Here is a 26,573-nt window from a genome sequence, read left to right on the forward strand (position 1 = left end):
AAAAAAAAAAAAAAAAAGCTGGGCTAGAGGCATAGCTCAAGTGGCCGAACTCCAGCTGAAAAAGCAGTGAAGTGGAGGACCTGTATTCAAACCCAGTATCAACAAGAGAGTAAAAAGGAGGGAGGAAAGAAGGGAAGTGGGGGGAGAACAAAACAAAACAAAATCACTTTAGAATGGGAATGTAGCTCAGTAGTAAAATGTTTGTTTGCTATATTTGTGGCCCTGGGTTTGATCACAAGCACTGAAAAAAAAAAGACTCGTATAAATTATATCACAAGAAACTCTAAGAGGGGCTGGGAAGGTGGCTCAGTGGTAGACTGCTTGCCTTGCATGCATGAGACCCTGGGTTCAATTCCTCAGCACCCAAAAGCAGAAAAAGCCGGAAGTGGCACTGTGGCTCAAGTGGTGGAGCACTTGCCTTGAGCTGAAGAGCTGAGGGACAGCACTCATGCCCAGAGTTCAGGCCCCATGACCAACAAAACAGAGAGAAAGAAACTTTAGAAATCTAGAGGTGATTTTCTGGGAATATTTATATATTTTCAAAGCTAACCCAAAAAGATAGAGAAAAAAATAAACAGATCACTGCTATAGTTGATATTGAAGCTTTTTAAAAGACAAAAGCATTTGAGGTATCTGGGCCATTTGTGCATTTGAGATCCTGTTGCAGAAACAAAACCTTTATATGGACACTTTTTTTTCAAGTCCAGGGACTTAAAATCAGGGCCTGGGCACTGTCCCTGAGCTTCTTTTGGTCAAGGTTAGCACTCTACCCCTTGAGCCACAGTGCCACTTCCAGCTTTTTCTGAGTAGTTTATTGGCGATAAGAGTCTCATGGACCTTTCTGCCCAGGGCTGGCTTTGAACTGCAATCCTCAGATCTCAGCTCCTGAATAGCTAGGATTAATGGTATGAGTCGCCAGCACCCACTCTTTTTTTTTTTTTTTTTTTTTGGTTGTGGGGCTTAAGCTCAGGGCCTGGTGCTGTCCCTGAGCTTTTTTGCTCAAGGCTAGCGCTCTACCACTTGAGCCACTGCTCCACTTCTGGCTTTTGGGATGGTTAATTGGAGATAATAGTCTCAGGGACTTTCCTTCCCAGGCTGGCTTCACCAGGATCCTCAGATCTCAGCCTTCTGAGTAGTGAGGATTGCAGGCATGAGTCATGGAGCCCAGCTTTGGCATTTCTTCTGGCATCCCATTCAGACATTAGTACTTGAATTGATCGTTGGAGAATTAACATCTTGCTTAAAATACAGCGTATGGCTTTCTCTTAGCTAAGAATGTGCTCTGTCTGTTTTACAAACTGACAGACTTTGGGTACCAATCCACTCTAGCTTGTGCCCTCTCCTTTCTTCCATTTTTTGACTGATTGGTACTGAGGTTGGAACTCAGACCTTGTGCCTGTTAGGCAAGCACTCTACAGCTCAGCCAGCCCTTCTGGGCAGGTTATTTTGGGACAGGAGCTTGCTTCCTACTCAGACACAGGCTTGGACCAGTTTTAGGCTCCATGTTGTTAATGGGATCATACATATATACCACTGTGCCAATTTCTTGAAGATGGGGCCCATGGACTTTTCTGCTTGGGTTGGCCTGGAACTGTGATCCTCCTAATCACAGCCTACCACTTAGGATGACAAGCATGTGCCTTAGCCACAGGGTTGTGAAGGGGTAGTGTGGCCCTTCCTTCCAGGTCTGGCTTCCAACTATGATCCTTATTCTTGGCCTCCCAAAGTAGGTAGGATTATAGAGGTGAGCCACAGGCACCCAGCTTTTGGTTTTATTTTTTAATTTCAAATTTAGATACTAATGGAGCATTTGAGATTAGCTTCTCTGTGCCTCTGCTTTCTCACCTATGAAATGGGGATTAAGTGCCAAGGCCGTAAGGTTTTCTGAGAAATAAATCCATTAATATAGGATATGTGCTTTTTGGTTTTGTTCTGCTAAAAGTAGAATTACTGAAGTTGAGTTGAATAATGTTCAAAAGCCAGAAGTTCAAGCCGAGCCTGGACAACTTTGCAAATCGATGGTGGAGTATACTCAGAGGTAGAGTGCTAGCATAGTACACATTAAGAAGGGAAGAAGGAAGGAAGGAAAGGCATATTGATCACTGACTTTCCATGGTGACTACAAAGTGCTGTTCTTCAGGAGGTGGCTTGTTGAGTGAGCTAACTGAAGAGGAGTCTCCTGAACAGAGAACTCAAAACATTCTAAATGCAGTGGTTGGCCTACAGGTTACAGCCCCAGATTCTTCCCAGCACAAGAGGGAGGAGCTAGGCTCCTGATGCTGCAAGTTCTCCATCCAAAGGAATGTTGGAGAAAAGGTATCACCCCAGGATAGGTTTGTCAAAGTAACTTTCTGTCATCCCTCTTCTCAATCATCCTATCATCAATCATTTTCTCGCTCCACCTCTAGCAGTGCTAATAAAAAGAACCCCGTTACCAAGAGCAACCAGGTGGGCTGATCATGACGGGAGTCTGCCCCGGCTGGGAGAGTAACAGTGTCATTACTCCCCCAAAGGCAAACTGAAAGACATGGTGGGCAGTGACAGATTAGGGAGCAGCCTGTGAACACTGGCAGAGCAGGGAAAGAAAGCCAAAGCCAAACAGATGTTAAACTAAAATGTTAATATGACCTTTATTATACAGCACATCTGGTATTTGCGCAACCTAAGGATTACATAGAATACTCTGTAAAACCAAACCCAAACCCTTTCAAAGTTACACAAAATGAAGACTAAGCCCACAGTTGTGTATCTTTAAAATACACACAATCAACATGGTCCTGCTATAACAATGTCATGGAAAGAGCCAGAAACAGGAAAGGAGGGAGAAGAGAGGGCTGTGCCAAAATAATTCTTTTGTTATTGCACTTTTATTCTACATACTATTATGTTACTTTTATTTAACACTGTAATAACCATTAGTCCTTTAGAGCAAACAAAAAACATTACATAAGGACAAGCCCACCAGCCGTGCAGACCAATTTCTTGCCAGCCCTCTGGGAAGCTAGCTTCCCGTGTTAGATGTCCTCATACTGTCTCTGCCATGGCCTCAGTTGGACTAGATGTTACAAAGCAGATGAAGTCAGGAAACTATTCAACAATAGTGTTACTGGAAGTCTGTGATACACGTGTCCCCTGGTCACTCCTTCCTTACACACTTTCTAAATATGTGCCATCCTGGGCTTGAACTCAGGGCCTAGGTGCTGTCCCTGAGTTCTGGCTCAAGGGTAGCACTCTACCACTTGAGTCACAGCTCCACTTCTGGCTTTTTTGGTGGTTAACACTGGAGAGATGAGTCCCATGGACTTTCCTGCCCAGGCTGGCTTTGAACCATGATCCTCAGAGCTCAGCCTCCTAAGTATCTAGCGTTATAGGCATGAGGCATTGGCACACAGCTTTACCCACTTTAATTCCCATGAGGTCTACCCCTCTTCACCACGTTTAGAAGAATAAATTCTTGTTTTATTTTTTAAAAAAGCGGGTAATTTGATCCAGCAAACCCCCAAAGCAAGTTTTAAAAACTAAGAAAGCAACTGTCGTCTAACCATCAATCTTTCCAGAGCTATAAGCCCACTTGATCAAATGTGGACTTGGGAGTCCCCCTCCCATTAGCCAAATGAGATGCTAAGTATGGCTATGGATGGAGTCTCCCAAACAAGGCTAAAGGGTACCTCAGTTTCCCAAAGTGCTATTGTAGTCACCAAACACCCTGGACTTCTCAGTGCTAAGCCAATAAAATAAAATAAAGTGTCTTTCAGTGCAGTTGTCACTCTGCAGCCCTACCATGGGCCCCTTGTGTCAGGAAATAATTTCCCAACTCTTAATGGACTTTTGTTTTGTTTTTTTGGGGGGTGCTAGGGACTGAACCCAAGGCCATGTGCATGCTAAACAGTCCCCTACCCCCAGCCCTCTTTGGCAGCTCAAGCGAAGCTACTGACCAAGTTCTACCACTTCCTACCAGGTCCTCTATTCCCTGTTTTGAGCTTTAGTGTTAAACAGTAGCAGCAGCTACTGACTAGCCTCCATCCCCAAGTGACTCTCTTTGGTTTAGGAACAAGCAGGGCAGTGAAAAGCTTCCTCAGTGAAGAGGTCACTGTGGAGGCCAGGGGCAGCAGAGCCTGCCTGGGGGAGATTCTCCCTCCCCACCCCCCACCAGTCGCTGCTAGCTCTCCAGACATAGGCAAAGCCAACCCAGGGCCCCGGGCTTCACTGGCATTTCTTCTGATTGTTCTGCAGGAAGGCCTCTCTATTCGAGGCTCTCCTTGAAAGTTTTAGCAGGACAGAACACAGCAAGCTTCATTCTTCATGCTATCCTTCCTCCCTTAGCTGCAAGCTTACCCAACCACACAGCAACACAACCAAAGCTGGGAGGTACAACTGTCAGTCAGGACTTTGGCTCTGTGGAGTCCTGTTTTGCCCAAGTGCCACGATGCTTCTCTGAATATCTAGTGTCTTCCCAAGTGATATACAATACAGTACATTTCATGGCATTCCATCACTTTAATAATATGGATGCCAAGGAACAAGGAATTAGCTAACAATGTTATAAAACACAAGTACACACATTATACACACGTATCCTGCACTCAGCCTGCTGAGTATTTAAATAATACTGCCAAATGTCCTCAAGTAGACTCTGGCTAGCCTGGAGACTTTCAGGAATATTTTGCACCTATCTAAGAATACTTTTTTAACCTTTTTCTTCTATAAAACAACCACTCATCTCTTTATTTACCATTAGTCTCTCTCTCCCTCCCACTCAGCAAAAGTTGTAGGGAGTCTGCCAGGAAACATATTTAAGAGCAGACTAAATGAGCCATGGGGATAAATGGAAAAGAGACTGGATGGGGGGAAAAAAAACCCAACCTCCCAAGTATATGTCTGAGCTAAGACTTCCAAAGAATGTAAGGAATGTGGTCTCCACAATGAAGTACAGAATCCTGATTAAAAGAGTTAAAAGAAACAGTCTACAGTTCCCTGACTATGAAGGGCTTTTCTAGAAATTCTTTTTTTTTGCCATCCTTGCACTTGAACTCAGGGCCTGGGCACTGTCCTTCAACTTCCTTTGCTCAAGGCTAGCATTCTACCACTTGAGCCACAGAGCCACTTCCAGGTTTTTCTGTTTATGTAGTATTAAAGAATTGAACCCCAAGCTTCATGTATACAAGGCAAGCACTCTACCACTGAACTACATTTCCAGACCCTTTTCTAGAAATCGTATGCAGCACAGACATGGTTTTTTTTTTTTTCAGTAAGTACAGACTATTAATTTCTCCTTTCTTAACTGCACACCTGGATTTCTGAAAGTCCATTGCAGTCCCTGGGAGGGTAACAGGTTACACTGAGAACACAGTAGCCTGAAGTATAGCTGAATAGCTGTTGAGATTCTAAGAGATATACTGAACATAAAACCAGAACAGAGCTGGAGCTGGTGAACCCAAAGGCACTGGCATCTGTACATAAGCAGGTTCACAGCATCACATGGAGCTCTGAAGGAATACACGTGCGTGGGGGCTTCTGCTCAAGTGCATCCTAACCAGAGCCCAGTGTGGCTAGTTAAAACTGAACTAAAAGTTACATCAAGCTTGGGGGTAGCTCAGTGGTAGAACATTTGCCAGCATGCATGAGGATCTTGGTTCAAACCCCAGCACTGCTGGAAAAAAAAAGTTATATAAAAATGGATTATAGATTCCATGTATATTATACATGTTAAGGATGGTCATTCAGTAACAACTCTAGAAAATAGCAGCTAGTCTAACACTTACTGTCAAAACTAGTTGGGGACCTATTTCATAGACTTTGGTTTTGTTTTTTGAAAGTCTATTTAGCAAGCTGGCCTTGAACTTGTGATCTTCCTGCCTCAGCTTCTGAAATACTAAGATCATAAGAGGAAGCCACCACACCTGACTGTTTCATATACTTTGGAGCTGGACACAAGGGCCAGACCACAGTCTGTACTGGAATTATGGATGGAGGTGACTCCCCTCCGCTGCTCATTCTTCTGTCTCTATCTACTGGACTAGTTTGGTAGAGGGAGGCTTTAAGCCAAGCCCTGAGATGTATCCATGTTGAATCTGTCTCCCTGCTCTGACAAATCAGTTTCTTTCCTTGGATACACTTCATGAGAATCTCACCATTCTCTTCCTTCTGGTTCTTTTTTCTTGTAACAAATTAAAGTAATGCAAAAAGAAGGAACAGAAGAAAGCTTGGCTTTTTAACCATTGGTCAAGCTTTAAAAACATTAGTGTGTTAGATTCAAACACAAAAGAATTGACTTTTTCAAGTTGCAGAAACAAGTTGGAACCCTTGTGGGAGGCGTGTGTGCCCAGACCTTGGGTCCCACCAGGGCCTCCACCATCCCAGTCTCGCCATGTTTCACACTGGGGGGGGGGGCAGATGGGGAGGGCCTCAGCCACTTACACCTCAGTACATGCAGCTCTTCCTCCTTGAGATCAAGAGAGCAGCAGGTAGAGAAAGACCCAAGGAGAGAGTCCACTCCACAGAGTCACACTCTGTGACTGTGTGTCAGTAAGACACACACACACACACACACACACACACATCCCTATGTGCACATGCTTGGTTTTTTTTTGTTGTGGTTTCAAAATGTAACAGTGAACCCCCCCCCCCCCCCCCCCGTATCAAGGACATGTGGCCCTAAAATGTAAACACACTGCACTGCCACTGCAGACAGCTTTATCTGTCCCACCTTGTGACATCCTTGGTCACTTATAACAGGAACCAGGCAATCTCAAGTTATTTTTGTTGTCCTTGTGTTCACACAAATTTTCTAAATGGTCCTTACCACTGGGCAGAACCAAGCCTAGTTAGAGCTGACAACATGAAAGCAATACATTTTAATCCTACTGCCTCTGCATTTCCCACTCCGGTCTTAGTAACCTAATACAGTAACTATAAACGGTGGTAAAGTAACATTTGTCTCCTTTTTACAAATTTTAGACCATCTATATCACAGGGACAGTGTGGACATCAGCAAACTGCCCAGAATGCCAAGCTGGTCATCCAACTCTTCACTGTCCAGGAGCCATCTCTGCCCATGAGGTCACCAGCAAGCACCAATTCCCTTGGGAGCTTCCATAGTGAATAAACATCAAGTTCTCCCCACAGCCAAAAGGTGAAGGGAAGGATTGAAGAGTGAAAGGGAAAAGCCCCTGCTTTCAAGTAGAATCATCTAATCCTCTGTTTGGTCGCTCAGAACTGGACTTGCAGAGTCGGTCCATGATGCCTCGGAGCATGGGCTGGACAATGCCCAAGAGAGGCCTCTTAGAGGGATCGCCGTCCCAACAGGCTTCCATCAACTGCCAGCACTCCTCATCAAACACAGGCAGACGTTCAGGCCGGGCCCCTGGAGAGAGGAGCATGGAAAGAAGGCAAGAAGGGCCCAGCATTAGAGGCTGGCGCTGCCTGCTGGGGCTCCAGACAGTGTGGAATGCAGGGAACTCTGGCTTGTACTGCAAGTGTAGGTTATAACTAATGGGTAGTGGCCAACAAAACTTGAATACATTGGCACAGGAAACAAATGCACTGGCTATTTTTTAAATAGCATTTTTGAGAATTCAATCTAGCATTCCTAGAAGCACTGTCTTTCCACATGCTGTGGCAGTCTAAACATATATGGAGTCCTGCTCTGGACTGGCCAGAGAGACAAACAGGGCTCCTGCACAATGTCTGGGCTCCACTTGCTCTCACCAGGGCAGGTAGGACAAGGTGGTGCTTGTGGATCTTACCTCTCCGCACATTGTTCCAGAGATGGTCTTTGCTAGCACACCTCTCAAATGCCTCAGGGAGCTTCACGGAGCCTGAGCAGATATACCAGAAAAGAATCCCAAAAGCGTAGACATCCACAGAATTATCATACTTCCCTAGTAAGAAAGGATGAAAGGCAGTGAGGCAGGGAGGGGAAGGCAGCAGCATCGCTGCCACTATTAAATTGCCGGTCTTTATATGCCTTTCCTGAAACATCTACTATCCTTCATACCATTTTGCCAGAAGACAGGACACATTTATATATAGTTACAGTCCAGAAAACCATGGTTCTGGGAGGTTAAATAAGCCAAGATTTGAACTTGACAAAGAAGGAAAAGTAAGGCCTTTCATGTTAATGGGATGGTCTGAACATAAATCTGAAAACTTCTATTAGGGACAGGTAGAGAGGTGCCTCACATCTGTAATCCTAGCTACTCTGCAAGCTGAGACCTAAGGCTCACAGTTCAAAGCCAGCCTGGGCAGGAAAGTCCATGAGATTCTTATCTCCAATTAACCCCCCAAAAACCTGAAATAGAGCTGTAGCTCCAGTGGTAGAGTACTAGCCTTGAGCAGAAAAAGCCCAAGGACAGTGAACACCCAATCCTGAGTTCAAGCCCCATGACTGGCACAAAAAGGTAGGGGGGGGGGAGTTGTATTAGAGAAATACAGGTAATTAGGTATAGTAGAAATGTAAGATAAAGATTTTGAGCTGAGCATGGTAGCATGGTAGTGTACTCCTATAATAGCAACACTTGGGAGGCTGAGACAGGAGAATCATGAGTTTAAAGCCAGCCCAAACTACATCACAATCAAATGCAGTTTCAAAATAACCAGTTTTAAAGGCAGAGGGAAGGATTCCTATCTAGTGAGCAGTGGACAGTCATCTATGTATTAATGCAGGGTGTGAAAATAATGTACTTCAGGAAGTTTATTCTGACAGCAGCAGAAATAACCAAAGGAATTTAAAAATGAAATAGCCAAAACAGAGTAAGAGCAGTGGGAAGAGAAACTTGAAAAAAGTAAACCTAGGAAAGAAACATGATGACTGTCTGTCTGGTTCTGATATGGGCAGGATCACAGTTCTCTGACTAATGAAAAGCTGGGAGGAAGACTAGAGAGTGAAATGAAATAAATATTCAAATATATTGCTACCACTAGAAGCTCTCCCACACTAAGGACTGACCTATATTACCTTCCTGTTTTCCTGGCAAGATACAACCATTCCTCATCCACTCAGGCTCAAAACTTCAGTCTCTCTCTTCTGTGTTCTTTATGGCTCACTGTTCACATTAAAGAATCTTTCTTCTTCTCCTCTGAATTGCTTTCAAATCTGTTGCATTGTTTGGTTTCAACATTAATTGCAACCTCGTCTTGCAGACAACCACCATCTAACCGGGCTCCCTGCACTGACTTCTCATTCACACTCCAACTTCTGCATAACATTTTCCATAAACATTTTCTTTGCAGTCCTGATCAAAAGCTCAAAAGCAAGCCTAAGTCCTCTGCAGGATTTTCAAGCTCAATATATTTACTCCAATCTTGTTTGTCACTATTTGTTTCGATTGTGTTACAGTCCTTAGTATTTCCCTTTCTCCAGTCTCCAGTATTCCTCCAGTATATACAAGGTTGGATTCTAAGACAGAAAGACAAGATTCAATACTCAGGTCTAGTACCTTCTATCCCCAGTATTTGTGAGTTACTTCACCAACCTAGTCTCTTTGTTCATGAAACTGACTTAAAAATGTATCAAAACTATCACAAGATTGTTGTGAGGACTAAATGAAACAAAATATGCAGAAATATGTCCACATTGGGCATATATACTTAATATATATGAAATCCTTTTCCAACTACCACTTTTCTAGACTGGACTAAAGTTCTATCCAAAACCATCATTTGTCTTTTTGCCAAATACTAACATCAAAAAACTTAGCCCTTACTTTAGCATTTAGTGTTGCCTTATACTAAACTACTTTACTCTTTCAGTGAATCTCTCTATCAACTCTAAGTTCTTCAGTAAAGACATACATAACTATCACAGGAGTTATTCAACCCATCATGACTGTTGCCCATTATGACTTTCAGGTCACAGACAACCCAAAGTCACATGCGTAAGGGTACTTGTGACTCTCATTTGAACATTTCTTTCTCACTCCACTCCCTCTTCACTGCTCCCCTCCTTGCCTTAGAGTTCCTGTTCTGGTTTCTTCCTTGCCTGTAGCAGACATCCGGCAGAGCTTGTGTGTACTACTTACCTGCGAGGTAGCACTCAAGGTTAAAAGCACCGAGGCCTGCCCAAATCCCTCCATGTACTTACTGCAGCCTTACCTGTGAAAAGTTCAGGGGCCATATGAATTGGTGTTCCCACAATGCTGCCGGACATCATGGCCTCTGGCTTGCAGAATCCTAAATCAGTGATCTTGGCCCGGTTCTGCTTATCCAGCTGCCAAAAAAAAGTAGAACAAAGTCACCTTGCCTCTAAGGTTGTGTATAACATTCAGCTCTAGACCCAAGCTCCAAGAAGGTACCTTACAGTTGTACTTAACAAATCCTGTCTCCAACCCTGCAGTCTCCAAATTCATTCCTATTACTGTCCTCCTTCCCTTCTCTGAGCACTTTGTTTGCAGGGATTGTGTCTTCACCCTTATATCGCTGGCACCTAGCATAGTGCTAACACAAACCAGAATATTCAGTCTTGAAAGAATAAGAATTCTCAGAAGGACACTGAGGGAGAACTTTCAGCTCCTGATTCTTGTGACTAAAGAGCAAAAAGCTGAGGTCTTCTAGTGAGCTGTGTGGAGTTTTCTATAATTCCTCAAGTTTCCTCTCCTAAGGATCCAAGAAAGTACTGGGGGTATGGGTCAGTAGAAGAGAGCTTAGCCAGAACAGGCAGTGTCCTGGGTTCTATCCCTAGCACAACAAAAACAACAAATAAAAAATACCTGATTGAGCCGGGTGCCGGTGGCTCACGCCTGTAATCCTAGCTACTCAGAAGGCTGAGATCTGAGAATTGCATTTCAAAGCCAGCCCAGGCAGGAAAGTCCATGAGACTTGTATCTCCAATAAATCACTAGAAAACCGGAAGTGGCGCTGTGGCTCAAGTGGTAGAGCACTTGGCTTGAGCTGAAGAGCGCAGGGACAGCACCCAAGCCCAGAGTTCAAGCCCCATGACCAACAAAAAAAAAAGAGAGACACAAAAAATACCTGATTGGGGGGTGGGAGATGAGAAGGAATAGGAAGGGGAAACAAAGGAGGGGGCAGCAATGCTTGGTAAGAAATGTACTCATTACCTTGCCCATGTAATTGTAACCCCTCTGTATGGTATTTTCACAATAAAAAAAAAAATACCTGATAGAACAACTCCATCTCATTTGGAGGTTGATTAGTCTCTTATGTTTTTCCTGTAATTTTAGAGAGATTTTTCTCTTTCTGCAAACTGCTGTCTTCTTTATACAACATTAAAGTGTTGCTAGAAACATTATAATTATTCTCTAATATAGTTTTCAAGAGGAATATGTCAAAGGATTCTTTTTTAAGTCTTCATCTCCCATTTCCTACAAGGGGAGCTGGAAATCAATCTCTCAATCTCTCGCTCACTCCCCTCCCCCTCCATTTTACCATACTTTAATCTTGTTATATGCTAAAATAAATGCTTTCTAAAGCTATTAAAAAAAAAGGATTTGGGGGAGGAGGTAGTTCTAGGATTTGAACGGAGGACTTGTTCAGCTGTTATTCTACTACTTGGAAATCATGCCTCCACATCTGTTTGTTTTGTGTGTTTTCTGCTTGTTATTTTGGAGATTAAATCTTATGAAGTTTTCTGCCCAGGCTGGCATCAAACTGCCATCCTCTAAATCACAGTCTTCTAAGTAGCTAGGATTACAGAAGTGATTAGCTCACAGTGTCTGACTAAAAGATTCTTTATAGGATGGGTGACAGTTCTGACAAGCTCCACCTTTTAAAGTACATATACTCACCTCACCTCTCATTCAGCATCTCTAATCAAACCCTCAGCAATCACAAAGACCTGTACTCCTCAAAAACATCAACCTCATAACAAAACGCAGAAAAACTATTCTATAAGATTAAAGAGACAGCCAGGCGCCGGTGGCTCACGCCTGTAATCCTAGCTACTCAAGAGGCTGAGATCTGAGGATCGCGGTTCAAAGCCAGCCAGGGCAGGAGAGACCATGAGACTCCTATCTCCAATAAACCATCAGAAAACTAAAAGTGGCGCTGTAGCTCAAGTGGAAGAGAGCTAGACTTGAGGTGAAGAGCTGAGGGACAGCGCCCAGGCCCAGAGTTCAAGCCCCACAACCGCCAAAAAAAAAAAAAAAAAGATTAAAGATTAAAAAGACAAAGGGAACATGACAACAAAATGCACAGTGTTAACACTGGACTGGGTCCTGGATCAAACCAACATCATATTTGGAGTAATTGGATTCACTAGGAAAAATGGACCGTGTAATATAAATCATACATTGAGTAATAGCATATCAATGTTAAATTTCTTGAGTGTAGTAATGGTACTTTAATTATGTAGAAGATTGTCCTTTCTTATTAGAAGGTACATTTAGCTACAAAATGTGATCTGTAACTTACTTTTAAGTAGTTCAGAAAAAAGTGTGCGTTTGTGTGTGTATAAAGACTGTTAGAAAGCATGACAGAATAGAATATAAATCTTTTTGTTTTGTTTTGTTTTGTTTTTTGTTGGTTGTGGGGCTTGAACTCGGCTGTCCCTCAGCTCTTCAGCTCAAGGTGAGCACTCTACCACTTGAGCTACAGCGCCACTTCCGGTTTTCTGGTGGCTTATTGGAGATAGGAGCCTCACAGTCTCTCCTGCCCGGGCTGGCTTTGAACCGAGATCCTCAGATCTCAACCTCCTGAGTAGCTAGGATTACAGGCGTGAGCCACCAGCGCCCAGCTAGAATATAAATCTTGATAAAGGGTATATGGGTCTTCATTGTGACATTCTTCCCTTTTCTGTAAGGTTAACATTTTTCAATAGTGTAGAGGGAAAACCTCCACAATGTAAGTAGGTCTCTATTGAAACTCCTTCCTAGACCTAAATACCGTCCACCCATGAAGCAGTTAACTCTACCACTTTCCTCCTGGACGTTTCCTACGACAGTCTGATATCTGCGTGCACTCTACAGAAGCTTGCTAAATCCAAGAAGCATAGGAGTTTCTTGGGACAGCAGTCTTACTTACCAGCACGTTTTTCAGTTTGATATCGCGATGAACAAGCCCCTGGCTGTGTAGGAAACGGACTCCTTCCACCACATCTAGAGCGATCTGCAAACGCATCTCCAGTGTCAGCCCAGCCTTTAGGAGACAAAAGAGCCGACGTGTCATGACAGGGCAACTGCTCAGCCAGCTTGACCCAAATGAGATTTCAGTCTGTGAGGTATTAAATAACTAACTGCATTAAGACACAGAGGAAAAAACAAATAAGGGGGAGCAGTTAAGAAAAGCCTAATCCTGGGGCTGGGAAGGTGGCTCAGTGGTGGAGCGCTTGCCTTGCATGCTCGAGGCCCTGGGTTCAATTCCTCAACACCACATAAGCAAAAAGAAAAAAGCCGCAAGTGGCTCTGCGGCTCAAGTGGTAGAGCGCTAGCCTTGAGCTGAAGAGCTGAGGGACAGCGCCCAGGCCCAGAGTTCAGGCCCCACGACCGGACCCAAAAAAAAAAAAAAAAAAAAAGAAAAGCCTAATTCCAGCAACCTAGGGGGAGGGGGTAATGGAGAAAATGGGAGGATTGTGGTTTGAGGCCAGCTCAGAAAGAAAAAAAAAGCATGACATTGCAGCTCAACCAATTAGAGCTAGGTATGGTGGCATGCACCTATGATCCCAGACCCTATCTCAAAAATAATCAAAGCAAAAAGTGGCTTAGGTGGCAGACTGCCTCCCTAATGAGTACAAACAAACAGAAGGTCCTGAGATCAAAACCCAGTACTAAAAAAAAAAAAAAAAAGTGCAGAGTTAAAGCAGAAGGAAGAAAAAGCCAAAAATCATAAAGCCCTTGTAGGGCACAGCTGGTCCTGCTGGACGACCCCCAGATGTAAACAGAAGAGGCATAAGCAAGTAACTAAAAGTATGAGCTCATTTCTACCATCATACCAACTCTAGACCTACCCTTAAAGCTGCTTCTAGGTCCTTCAGACAGATTAACTGCTTCACATGCCTGGTTACCCAGGTTTGGTTTTATGGGTTCAAATACCAAAGCCACTATATTACATATCCAAAAATCAAATGGGGCATTCTATCCCATTTATGGAAATATATCAGGCACTACTGAGCTCAACACATCTGAGATGGAGAGAGAAAAACCCTTGGAAAGTTCATCTTACTGATTCCTCAGGAGTCCTCGAGGCAGGTCTAAGGTTTTCTTACTTCTGGAAGCCTTTAGAAAAGAGGAATCTATGAAAAGAAACCTGTTTTGGCAGGTTGGCTTTTCTCTCCTACCCAGCCCTAACGTAAGGACAGATGAAAAACTTCATTTGCTTTTGGTAGCTGTTTTAGATGAGGGGTTGAAATTCAGCAACCACCCTCAGATACTTAAAGTTCCTCAGCAGCATATGCCAGCATATGATTTTTTTTAAATCAGATTATATAACAAGTTCATATATGTGATTTTTGTTTTGTTTTGTTTTTTAGTAGTGCTGGTGAATGAACCCAGGGCTTGGTGCATGCTAAACAAGCGCTCTACCACTCATCTATATCCCTAGCCCTGTATCAGTGATCTCTGCTTTAAACCCTCCTGGGACTTGTGTCAGAAAAATGTGTACATTGTGCAGCCTCTCGCTTACAACAAACCTGAATTCTATGGAAATTCTTAACATTTTGACTCCTGTATAATTTTTTCCAGTATCTCTTTGCAGGTTACCTCCTCCATTCCCAAAATGAAATAGCTGCTCCACCTGTTCCAATTGACCTTCAGATGTTCTGGCATTTCCTCTCCCCTGGTGTGGCTGCTTCTTTCAAACTACACACATGCTACCCATCCAGCTAGATGGGTCAAACTCAAACTCCACATCTTCATGAAATATTCACCAACTACAACTTTCTTAAAGTTTCTGGAAATTGGGCTGCCAGTGTAGCTCAAGGGCAAAGTGCTTGCCTAACAAGCACAAGGCACTGAGTTTAATCCCTAGAACTACAAAACAACAACAAAAAGCTCCTAGAAGGCAGACTTTTTTTTTTTTTTTTTGCTGGGCCTGGGCGCTGTCCCTGAGCTTCTCTGGCTCAAGGCTAGTGCTCTACTACTTGAGCCACAGTGTCACTTGCAGCTTTTTGTGAGTCACTTATTGGAGGTTAAGAGTCTCATGGGCTTTCTTACCCGGGCTGGCTTTAAACTGCAATCTTCAGATTTCAGCCTCCTGAGTAGTTAGGATTACAGGTGTGAGCCACTGGTACCTGGCTGAACTTAGACTTTTTAATATACCCTAATAGTGCTTAATACAGGGCCTTTTTTTGTTGTTGTTGTACTTCTCCTAGTAGGCAGGTGTTCTACTACTTGACCCATACTTCCATCCTTTTTTGATTTATTTTTTTAGATGCAGTCCCACCCTGTGTCTGGGCTGGCCTAGACTAAACCTTCCTATTTAAAAGGTCCCATGTAGGGGGGAGGGAAAGCAGGAGAAAACAAGGGAGGGTGTAAAACTGTTTGACAAGAATTATACTTACTTCCTTACTCATGTAACTGTAACCCCTCTGTACATCATCTTTACAATAAAAAAAAATTAATGTCCCATGCATCTGGTCTAACAGGCATGTGCTATTTGTTGAATTGAGATCTTACTGCTACCTGATACTCTCAATTTCCACTTCCCAAGAAGTTGGAATTATACGTGTGAGTCACTATGTGTACTTTACATAGGACCTTGTATACATTAGTCCCTAGTACATATTTACTGACTAAACAAAAACTGGCCTGGGGGCTGGGAAGGTAGCTCAGTGGCAGAGTGCTTGCCTTGCATGCCTGAGGCCCTGGGTTCGATTCCTCAGCACCACATAAACAAAAAGAAAAAAGCCAGAAGTGGTGCTGTGGCTCAAGTGGTAGAGTGCTAGCCTTGAGCTGAAGAGCTGAGGGACAGTGCCCAGGCCCAGACTCATCATCAAAAAAAAAAAAAAAAGGCAAAAAAGGAAAAGAAAAGATGAAAGCAACAGGAAACTGTTCACATCTAAGAAGTCTAGATTTGTTTACCAGAAAATGGCTAATGACGGTATTATGAAAAGAAAAGAAGGGGCTGGGAATGTGGCTTAGTGGTAGAGTGTTTGCCATGCATAAATGAAGCCCTGGCTTTGATTCCTCAGTACCACATCAACAGAGAAAGCCTGAAGTGGTGCTATGGCTCAAGTGGTAGAGTACTAGCCTTGAGCAAAAAAGCAGCTCAGGGACCATGCCCAGGCCCTGAGTTCAAGCCCAGGACTGGCAAAAAAAAAAAAAAAGGCCAGTAGTGATGGCTCAGATCTGTAATCCTAGCTACTCAGGAGACTGATATCTGAGAATCGTGGTTCAAAGCCAGCACAGGCTGAGGCTGGGAAGTTGGCTCAGTGGTAGAGCGCTTGCCTTGCATGCCTGAGGCCCTGGGTTCGATTCCTCAGCACCACATAAGCAAAAAGAAAAAAAGCCGGATGTGGCGGTGTGGCTCAAGTGGTAGAGTGCTAGCCTTGAGCTGAAGAGCTGAGGGACAGCGCTCAGGCCCGGAGTTCAGGCCCCACAACTGGACCCAAAAAAATAAATAAATAAAAGGCCAGCACAGGCAGGAAAGTCTGTGAGACTCTTATCTTCATTAACCACCAGAAAATTGGAAGTGATGCTGTGGCTCAAAGTGGTAGGGCACTACTATCCTTGAGCAAAAGAGGTCAGGGACAATGTCCAGGCACTCAGTTCAGTACCCACAACCGACCAAAAAAAAAGGTTCTGAGAGTTGCTTAAGGTTTTTCTGGAAATAACTGCCTGATTACTCCTTTATGAAAGTAGGAAATTCTGAATAAACAGGAAAGAATGAAAGATCATAAAGAGAGAAGGAGAGACAGACACAGAAGGAAGGAAAGGAAAGAGGGAAAGGAGGGAGGGAGCAGAAGTGGTAGATCTGGCTTCCAGCTGAATCCTGCCCTCTCTTTGCCTCGCCTCACCTTCAGCCCTGTGTAGAGGTCCCGGTGTAGCCGCTCCATAATGAGCAGCACAGCAATGCTGGAGCCACCACCATAGTTGTAGTCAATGACTGAGCCATGGAGATCCACCAATCGCTCATGCTTTGGCAGAGATCTGTGGAAAGGAGAGAGGTCTGGGCCACAACACTTGGACTATAACTCTGCTTAAGATGTCAGAACAGAGGAAGAAAAAAACCTCAAGGCATGCTTAGTCTGCATCCAGAGGGAATGGATCTCAGTGCAGACAGCAGAGCAAAGCCTCTCCACCAAGGGCAATGAATCATGAAATCTACACATTAACAGCCTCTAAGTAAGGGAGTAAAATACAAATGGAATGAGGAGTCTGAGAAGTTACAATGGTGGGAAAGGAGCAAGCTAAGATACCAAAGGCCCACTAGTCTATAGAATTTAAAACCTACGTATGGGGGGTTAGGAATGTGGCTTAATGGCAGAGTGCTTACCTAACATGCACTAGCATTCCACATAAACAAAAATAAATTAATTTAAAAAGAAAAAGAAAAAATAAAACCTAGTATGGAGACAAAAGGCAGGCAGGAGCTCTTGATACAAACTATTCCAGTCTTTTCCCTTTTCTCTAGATCAGAACCTACCTCATGTAGTGAAACTCCAGAGCCAGATCGTTCCAGTGCTTCTCATCTGGAGGGACAACTGACTTGAGAGCACAAGGGAAGTGTCCCCCCCAGTTGTCACACAGGTATACAACTCCATACTGCCCCCGGCCTAGTTCCTGTCCTAATTTAGGTTTACCTGTAAGATACAGAGGCAGCAGCAATAAGACAGGAGGGATGGCAACTTACCTGGCAATTTCTTTAAGATTCTTAGATGTAGACCTACCTAAGTACAGGGGGAGAAAATCTGACATTCTAAACCATTAGAAAGTATCTGAACTGGTTTAGCTAACATAAGCTTGGGTCACATTATTTAAGCTATATGAATAGCAAGACCAAATAGACTTTCAGAATCCAAAAACACATTAGGAACTACTCAATAGAATTTTTCAAGGCAGCAACCTGAGACTCTGGAATTCATTCTCAGAGGCTGGGCATAAGAATGTCAGAGATCCTGAACTCTCCAAATTAGAAGGAAAAAACAAGGACTCACGATGCAGCAAGACATCCTGTAAAGAACGGCTCTCAAGGGAAAGGCGGGCTAGGCGTGGAGCATGATCTTTCCGAACCTTCAGCCACAGATCTTCAGTTTTCTCCAGCCGGCCTGAATGGCCAGCTTCCAGCTGGGAGGGACAGAGAAAACTCTGACTTACCAAGTCCCCATCACCTGTCATGTAGGAATAATACTATCTACCTCATATGGACAATTAGGAGAAATAAGTAACAGGCACATGACATGTTGAATGAAGTGACTAGTCAGGACAGTGATTTACCTCTTGGATGCATACTCTACACACACATATACACTCAGAGGGCACACACACACTCAACAGACAAGCAGATGTCTCATAACCATACGTTAGTAGGAAAGCTGAAATGCTATCCCTTTCCACCACTCATTCCTAAAACACCATGCTAACTTACATAAAGTTCCTACTCCTCTATATTCTTTTCTCTCTCCGTGAAATGGGGACAAATTAACTGAGCTCCTTCCATTCTCCCTAGAGTTAGAAAAATATCCACATGAAAAACTTATTGCTGAAACTTTCTTTAACATAGTACTATCCTATAACAAACAGACTAAAAGGAAAAGACACTGATGATTCTTCAATTATACAGAGGGTAGAGAGCAAAATCTTCCTGATTGGAAGATTCTGATTTTGAAGATTTTGAAGCCGTTCCCTGCTTATTCCAGCTGTACCTCTTTCCTACATACCAACCTGCCGTAGGGAGGCTGCAAAAGCCTCATGAGAGCTATTGAGCCGAGTCCGGAACTGGCTGCAAATGCTCTTGGCCAACTTGGAGGCACTGAGGCTTTCTATGGCTTCCTGGGCCACCTTCCTCTTCCATTCCAGAGTGATGGCAGGTGGGCTCACCCATGTGATACGCTGGATAATCTGCAAAGATAAAGACAGTGAGGTCATTGCAGCATGAAGAAAGAAACTACCAGAAGGCTCCAACAACATCTTCCATTTTCTAGGTTATCCACTGACTGAAGAGTAAACTCTTTAAGATAGGAGCCATATAAACTCCAGGATCCTCTCCAATTCTACATCCCTCAAAATCAGGGCTCAGCCAGGAAGCATCGAAAGACACTAGGCCTAGACTACATGCCCACAAACCCTCAATGCATTACATTCAGAGTCAGGGAATACCTGTGAGATCTCTTTCATAAGCAGTAAATAACTCTGTAACAGCCAGATCCAATTCTACAACAGGAACTGCATTCTTGGCCTCTAGCAACAGTAATGCCTAGTTTTGAGATGCCTAATAAATACAAGACTGGATAAAAGAAATAGGAAGAAGCTAATGAGGTGGCACCATGTGTCTCTGTGAAGTATCATTTAAACTCACAATTTTCAAGACCTAAAGGGAGCACTGTTGATAATTATTTGAAAGTAGGCATAAGCAAGAATCCTCTCAAAGCAAGTAAACCAAAACATATGGCCTCTCTACTTTAACAGCAGATCTTAGATATCATTTCTCTATTGGAGTAACTAGGTTTCCTGTGATCCAACTAGGGACTGAAATCTTTTTCTCTAAGCAACCCTTACCTGCTTGATATGTTCCCACAGCATCCTTGTAACTGAAGACCCTGAGTGAAAAGTGACTTCAACATGATAGGCAGCATTTAAGATCTGAAAGAGAATACACACACACACACACAAAAAAAAAAAAAGTGCCCTAAGTATCTAAAACTATGCTCCCAAGGAGTAACATGAGACATATTTACTTCAAGAGCACAGTCCAGTCTCAGGGTTTCTAAATTTATACACAGCATCAACTAAAGTTAATTACTTAGTATATGACTATGTAAGCCCTTTTATCTCTCCATGTTCATCAACTGCAATTTTACAGTTAACTGCAATTTTACAGTTTACTAACACCTCCCACAGACAGTGGTCATGTGATAGAAAAATGAATTAAAACTCAAACTGAACTGGCCAAAAGTTGGAAGGGAGACTCTTGCTAATCTGAAGTTTGGCTTCTGTGTGAATTGTTCCATGTGTTATCCATAACACAGCATCTTAACAACCTTTCCCTATATACCTGTTTGAGATAATTACTGGTGATGTGAACTGAGACGTCCTGTGATTTCTCCAGGCTCTGCAGACACCGTTCCAGTGTCCCCACGAAGCTTTCTCGTAAGTAATCCACTGAGCTTATCAGCTTGTTAGCCACTGCCTGATTAAGCCGGGAGATGATTAGTTCCTGGATTTGTCGGATACAGCATTTGATCTCTCGGGTACCCACTGGTTCTCCATTCTCGGGTATAATGATATCTAAAAAGGGCAAACACACTAAATAAGGGCATATCCCAAGTCACAGCCAATAAACTCTCACAATGATAGCTATAGAGAGAAGACAAAACGTGGGCACTGGAAAACAGAAGGTATAGTTAGGAAGTAACAAAGCTCATAGATTTCAAGTCTAGGACTTATGTAAAACTTCACATTGCCTAGCATACTAATGAGAAGATTCCAAGAGTTAGGAAATCAATTCTAATCAATTATTATTAAATAAATTTAAATGGTTAATTGTCTCTATTACATAATTACCTCTTAGAATTAAAAAAATCTGTTTAGTAAGCCAGAGAACAGAAGAACTTAAGTTAAAAAAAAAGATCTGCTCCAACCAGGCTCCAGTGGCTCATGCTTATAATCCTAGCTACACAAGAAAATGAAATCAGAGAATTGAGGTTTGGAGCTGGCCCAGAAAGAAAACTCTGAGAGTTTTATCTTCAATTGTCCAACAAAGAGCCAGAAGTGGGAATGTGAGGTCCTAAGCTTAAGCCCCAGTATCAGCATACACACAGAAAACGGACACAGACACGACACACACACACACACACACACACACACGATCTGCTTCTAGGAAAGTAGGAAACTTCTACTGGTGTTTAGAAGTCTATAGTACACAAGCACCTCCATGTTCATTGTTGCACTGTTCACAGTAGCCAAGATGGGAAAACAACCCAGACACCCCACTACAGATGAATGGACCCACTACAGATGACTCCATGAGCTTGACCTCACATATATTATATAAATGTGCACATCTGAGGGAAGCTAGGAGGATGGCACAGAATCAGAGAGAAACAGGTAAAAAAAAAAAATACCACAGAGGGGCCCATCAGTTGCCCTGGACATTGATGAAAGTGAACTAAGCAACTCAAGGGCAGCGATGGGAGGGAGGGAGGGGATGAGAGAGAAAGAGGGAACAGGAAAAGGAAAAGGAAAGAAATGTACATATTACCCAATTTGGAAAAAGTAGTTGTAGTGTCAAAGTTTGTAGAATTCATAAGCTTTATTTGATAATGACAAAGCACCCTGTGACAGTTAAAATGTGACTAGCTAAGTATCACTATCTTACAATACTGTGAAATTTATGTCACTTAATCTCAATAAAAATATAAATATACTATAAAAAGAAGTCTATTAGTAGAAACTTAATTTGGTACTGGCTCTCCAGAGGAAATTTAATATCTACCCAAAATTTAAACTGACCAACATTCTTTCACCTAACTGTTCTACTTTCAGAAATGTTTTCTAGAAATATATTCTCACAAATAAGTAGATTTATACAATACAGTACAGTCTGTAGTAGGGGGGGAACGGAAGTAGCCTAAATGTCATCAGTAGAATAAATACATTGTGTCCATAAAGACAGACTTGCAGGAACCTTTATGAAAAGCTAAGACACAAATAGGAAAAGTGAAGAAGCAAGGTGCAAAGAAATGGGGAATGGAAGCTTGATGGGCTGGGGATGGTGTACTTGACATCTTTGAATTAAGTACTATGTGTGCTTTTTTATCTTTTAAATAATGAATATTTTCAAAACTATGCATATTATGTTACCCAGAACGCATGCATTACATGTGTCTGTGTATGTATACACACACACACACACACACACACACACATGCACACCAGTTCTAGCTCGAACTCAGGACCCGGCTACTGTCCCTGAGCTTTGTTTTTGCTCAAGGCTAGAACTTACATGTGTGTGTGTGTGATCAGACGTGCACCAGTTCTGGTGCTTGAACTCAGGACCTGGCTACTGTCCCTGAGTTTTGTTTTGTTTTTTCTCAAGGCTAGAACTCTACTTGAGCTACAGCTCTACTTTCAGCTTTTTGGCGATTAATTGGAAATAAGAGCCTCATAGACTTTCACTCCTAGCCTGACAGGAAAGATCTCAGCCTTCTAAATCGCTAGTATTGCAGACATGAGCCTCTGGTGCCCAGCTGCATACATTATTTAAAGATAAGGAACAGTCTCCACGGGATATATGTGAGGTAACAAACGCTCTTAAGTCTACCTATAATTGCCTAGAAAAGATTTAGAACAAGGCAAGAACCAAACACTTAGTTGTATCTAATACAGAGCTCTTGGTAAGTATAGCCACAAATCAGACATTTGATCAACTGTTTAGCTAACCATTCTGTCCTAGGTACCTAACATGGTATGCCTGCCATAGAATGGGCAGTCAAGTATTTCACTGGCTGCCCTGACTTGTTTCCATCATGTGCACTTTGATGCACCAGTACCCTTAATTAAATATGGGAGAGGACTTTCTAGAATTCCCACTGTGGGTTAACAATTCTCAGCCACTCCTCCCTGTACTGGGAACTTGCCAAAGACTTATCTTTGTTCCTCTTTACAAAGATAAGAACTCAAGCACCTATCTTCACTAAAGTCAACTACTTTCCTTTGTATTTATAAGCATGTCATAGTTAGATGCCTTTATTCACAAACTCATACAGTCTCCAAAGATATTTAAGAGATTGTACTGGAGCTGGGCGTGTAGCTCAGTAATGGAGCACTTGCCCAGCATGCATGAAGCCTTGGGTCCAATACCCAGGACCCCAAAACAAACAAACCAAAAAAAAAAAAAACCACCAAAATTTGTTGCAAGGAATATGATAATGAGTGATCTCCAGATTCTATTTTCCTTCATCCCCAGATTTTTTGAAAGTAATTAAAAGTACACAAATAGGGCTGGGAATGTGGCTTAGTGGTAGAGTGCTTGCCTAGCATGCATGAAGCTCTAGTTCTGTTCCTTAGTACCACATAAAAAGTACCTCAATACCACAGAAAAAGCCAGAAGTGGCCTATGGCCTATGGTAGAGTGCTTGCCTTGAGAAAAGCAGCTCAGGAACAGTGCCCAGGCCCTGAGTTCAAGCCTCAGTAGCTCACACCTTAATCCTGCTACTCAGGAGGCTAAGATCTGAGGATCGAAGTTCAAAGCCAGCCCAGGCAGGAAAAGTCTGTGAAACTTTTATCTCCAATTAACAACCAGAAAAATGGAAGTGGCACTGTGGCTTAAGTAGGAGAGCACTAGACTTTCAGCTGAAGATCTGAGGGACAACACCCAGGCCCAGAGTTCAAGTCCCACAACTGACCAGAAAAAGTAACTTATTGCAGTAAAGTGAAAGTTATACATGAAATTAAATTATAGATGAAAGTTACAGATTAAACGCTGTGGAGGCTCAGTTGGCTACTGTTTGTAGGAAAGAAAACTAAAAAGAACTTTGTGAAAATGGCATTTGGAAAAGCCTGTAGGGTAGGAAGGATTTAGAAATTCACAGGAAAAAAAAAAAAAGACATTTCAGGCTAAAGGCAGAGCATGAAGAAAGAAAAAAGGGGAAGGGAGGACAGTAAGCACTTGTGACCACCAACACCCCAAAAATTATAGGAAACCCGGTAGTGGGAAATAAGATTGGTACAGTGTTAGGGTTTGGAAGATGTTTACTACTAGACTGAGAACTTTAAACCTAGTCTGTACAAACAAAGAACCAATAAAGATTAAGTAGAGAAGGACATCAGAAAAAATCATTAGGTAACACTAGTTCAGTTAGGCTAAAGACAGAACAGAAAAAGTTCACGTGAGCTAGGGAAGAGGTGACATTGTCCAAAAAAAAAAAAAAAAGTACACTTAACCAATGTAACTGTAACCCCTCTATCTCTACATCACCTTTATAACAACAGCACAAGTTAATATAAGATATGAAGGAACATTCATCCATACTTGGCAACTGGTTAGAGATGGGGATATGGGATAGAAGATAAGGTAAGGATATGCTGAGGCTTTGAAGCTAGGCATCAGGAAGGTGACATCAGTAACTAGGAAGATTAAAAAGCAGTAACACACAAGAATTAAAAGGACAGACTGAGAGTCGGACACTGGTGGCTCACGCTTATAATCCTAACTACTTAAGAGAATGAGATCTGAGAATCAAGGACTGAAGCTAGCCCAGGCAAGAAAGTCCATCAGACTCTTATATTCAATTAACCACCAAAAAGCCAGAGGTATGACTCAAATGGTGTAATGCCAGCCTGGAGCAAAAAAGCTAAAGGATAAAAGCTAGGCCCTGAGTTCAAGCCTTAGTACCAGCACACACACACACACACACACACACACACACACACACACTCTCTCTCTCTACAGGTTCAGAAGTTAGACTGCATAGATTCAAGCACGCACACACACACACACACACACACACACACACACACACACACACACACACACACACTCTACAGGTTCAGAAGTCAGACTGCATAGATTCAAATCTATTACTCTACTAACCAGCTGTGAGGGCTGGGCAGATTAGTTAACTTTTTTTTTTTTAACAGCTCTGGGGGTTTAAACCCAAGGCCTCATAATTGTTATGCAGGTACTCTACTATCCGAGCAACACTAACTAGCCCAATAAGTCCATTTAAGCCTTAGTTCTACCATTTTTTAATAGAAATAAATGGAATCTGTCTAGGAAGATTCTACAATACACAGGTCCCATGTCAGAAACCCTGATGAAGTCTGGAGTTATCATCAGAGGTCCTGAGCACCAGTATTTTCAGAAAGCTACCCAGGCAATTTGGTATGTACTTATGACTGAGGATCTGAAAAGCAAGCAGCAAACCCTATCACTGTAATTAAAAGGTAGTAGAATTAAGTTCATGTACTGAGGTTTATACAAGTAGTCAGTGTACAGTCAGCAGCATCTAAACCTCAGACACCAAAAGAACTCTCCAAGGGTTTTTGCCCAATTTTGTTAATAACCATTTGTGAAGAATGAGACTGTCCGAAGGCATAAAAATAAATCCTTCTGTGCTGGGTTTTAGAAGAAGTAGCCTGAAGAGAAAATGAGGTCAGGTGACACTGTCCAAAAGGAAATACACTCATTACCTGACATGAATTGTGATCCCTCTGTACCTCATCTTTATAATAACAATTTTTAAAGTTTTAATAATTTAAAAAAAAAAAGAAAATGAGACCATGAAACAACAAGAGCAAGGAGAAAGGCTCAGCTCATGCCGGCAGCACAATGTAGTAAACCTTTTCAAGCAACTCTTCTCCGGCTCCCATAGGGGCCAAGGTAGACAGACAAAAAATGAAGAGAGAGAGAGAGTAGGATCAATTTCCCAAAAGCTGGGCTGGGCCTTGCAAAGGAGAAGACGCTTCCAGGAAAGTCTGAGAGCAAGAAAAGCCACCTCAGACAACTAACTTAGCAAGGAGTCCTGCTGAACCGTACAAGCCAAAAGTTAAGTCATCTGCCCAGCCCTCACAGCTAGTTAGTATAGTAATAGACTTGAAAATATGCAGTCTGACTTCTGAAGCCCATGCTTCACCCTCTCTGGAACTTACCTTTAAACTCCATGTTGGCAGCATCATCCAGGAGTTCCTCCTTCATGGTGTTGAGTGTCTCAACAATCATATCTTTCATTTCCTCTTGCTTTCTGTTGGCAATATTCATCAAAGATTCATACAACTCGTTCTCCTTTTTGCGAGTATATTCTAGCCGTTTAGGAGTGATCTGCAGGTCCCGCTGCATGTCAAAGGCCTGGTTAATAAAGATGTCGAGGCAGTGGCAGTGCACCAGATTTAAGGCCTTGGCTGCATCCACCAGGCGAGTTTGTAGCAGCTGGTGAGAAAATGTACTCAGCTGTCTTAACTTCTCACTTTGCTCCACCAACATGCTCTGAGCTTTTATATCCTGGCCAGGGGTCCCGCAGTTCCAATGACTGCTGCTCAGATAGCCCAGGTCAATTAGTTGGCGATACAGTGGTGATCTTTCACTCTCCATTGTCCTGGTGGAGGACTCTATTATCTCCAACTTTGGCACTTTGAAAAAAAATATGGGAAAGGAAAAATACTTTCGGATTTCCTGAAGCTCTTGCTCATCTCTCTCAGAAAGTTCATCCTTGTGGAGTGCATAGGTTATCACAGGCAAGAAATCATTCACCAAATCCCCCAGAACATCCACTGCGGGCCGGAGGCCTTGGCATGGTGCCACCACAATGTCCACTTCCTAGAAGAGGAAGGGGGAGGTCACATCAGCGCCACAGGATCATAACCAACCCTTGCCTCCCCAAGTCCCACACTGAGACCAAAATCCACATGTACATGGGAGCAACTGGGCTTCAGTGCAGTGCCATCATCTGTTCAATACCAACACTCCCTTGTGCAGCTTTAGACAGGCAGGCACTCATCTAGAGAATGAACAAACAACCAGGAAGGATG

The 26,573-nt window shown here is 42.9% G+C and overlaps 1 protein-coding gene across 1 annotated transcript in view; it reads right to left on the reverse strand.

Moving 5' to 3' along the window:
* Positions 1-6,597: 6,597 nt before the first annotated feature.
* Dstyk (dual serine/threonine and tyrosine protein kinase) overlaps positions 6,598-26,573 on the reverse strand; it is a 52,070-nt gene continuing 32,094 nt past the window's right edge. The window contains exons 3-13 of the mRNA XM_013017494.1: positions 25,698-26,361; positions 20,101-20,333; positions 19,605-19,688; positions 18,771-18,947; positions 18,044-18,173; positions 17,533-17,689; positions 16,904-17,036; positions 12,976-13,089; positions 10,093-10,207; positions 7,746-7,880; positions 6,598-7,363 (exon numbers count right to left, since the gene is read on the reverse strand). Coding sequence (XP_012872948.1) covers positions 7,176-7,363; positions 7,746-7,880; positions 10,093-10,207; positions 12,976-13,089; positions 16,904-17,036; positions 17,533-17,689; positions 18,044-18,173; positions 18,771-18,947; positions 19,605-19,688; positions 20,101-20,333; positions 25,698-26,361 — 2,130 coding nt within the window. The 3' untranslated portion in view covers positions 6,598-7,175. The remainder of the gene's footprint in view (positions 7,364-7,745; positions 7,881-10,092; positions 10,208-12,975; positions 13,090-16,903; positions 17,037-17,532; positions 17,690-18,043; positions 18,174-18,770; positions 18,948-19,604; positions 19,689-20,100; positions 20,334-25,697; positions 26,362-26,573) is intronic.

This window comes from Dipodomys ordii, unplaced genomic scaffold (assembly GCF_000151885.1).
Source record: "Dipodomys ordii isolate 6190 unplaced genomic scaffold, Dord_2.0 Scaffold35, whole genome shotgun sequence".
Taxonomy (NCBI): domain Eukaryota; kingdom Metazoa; phylum Chordata; class Mammalia; order Rodentia; family Heteromyidae; genus Dipodomys; species Dipodomys ordii.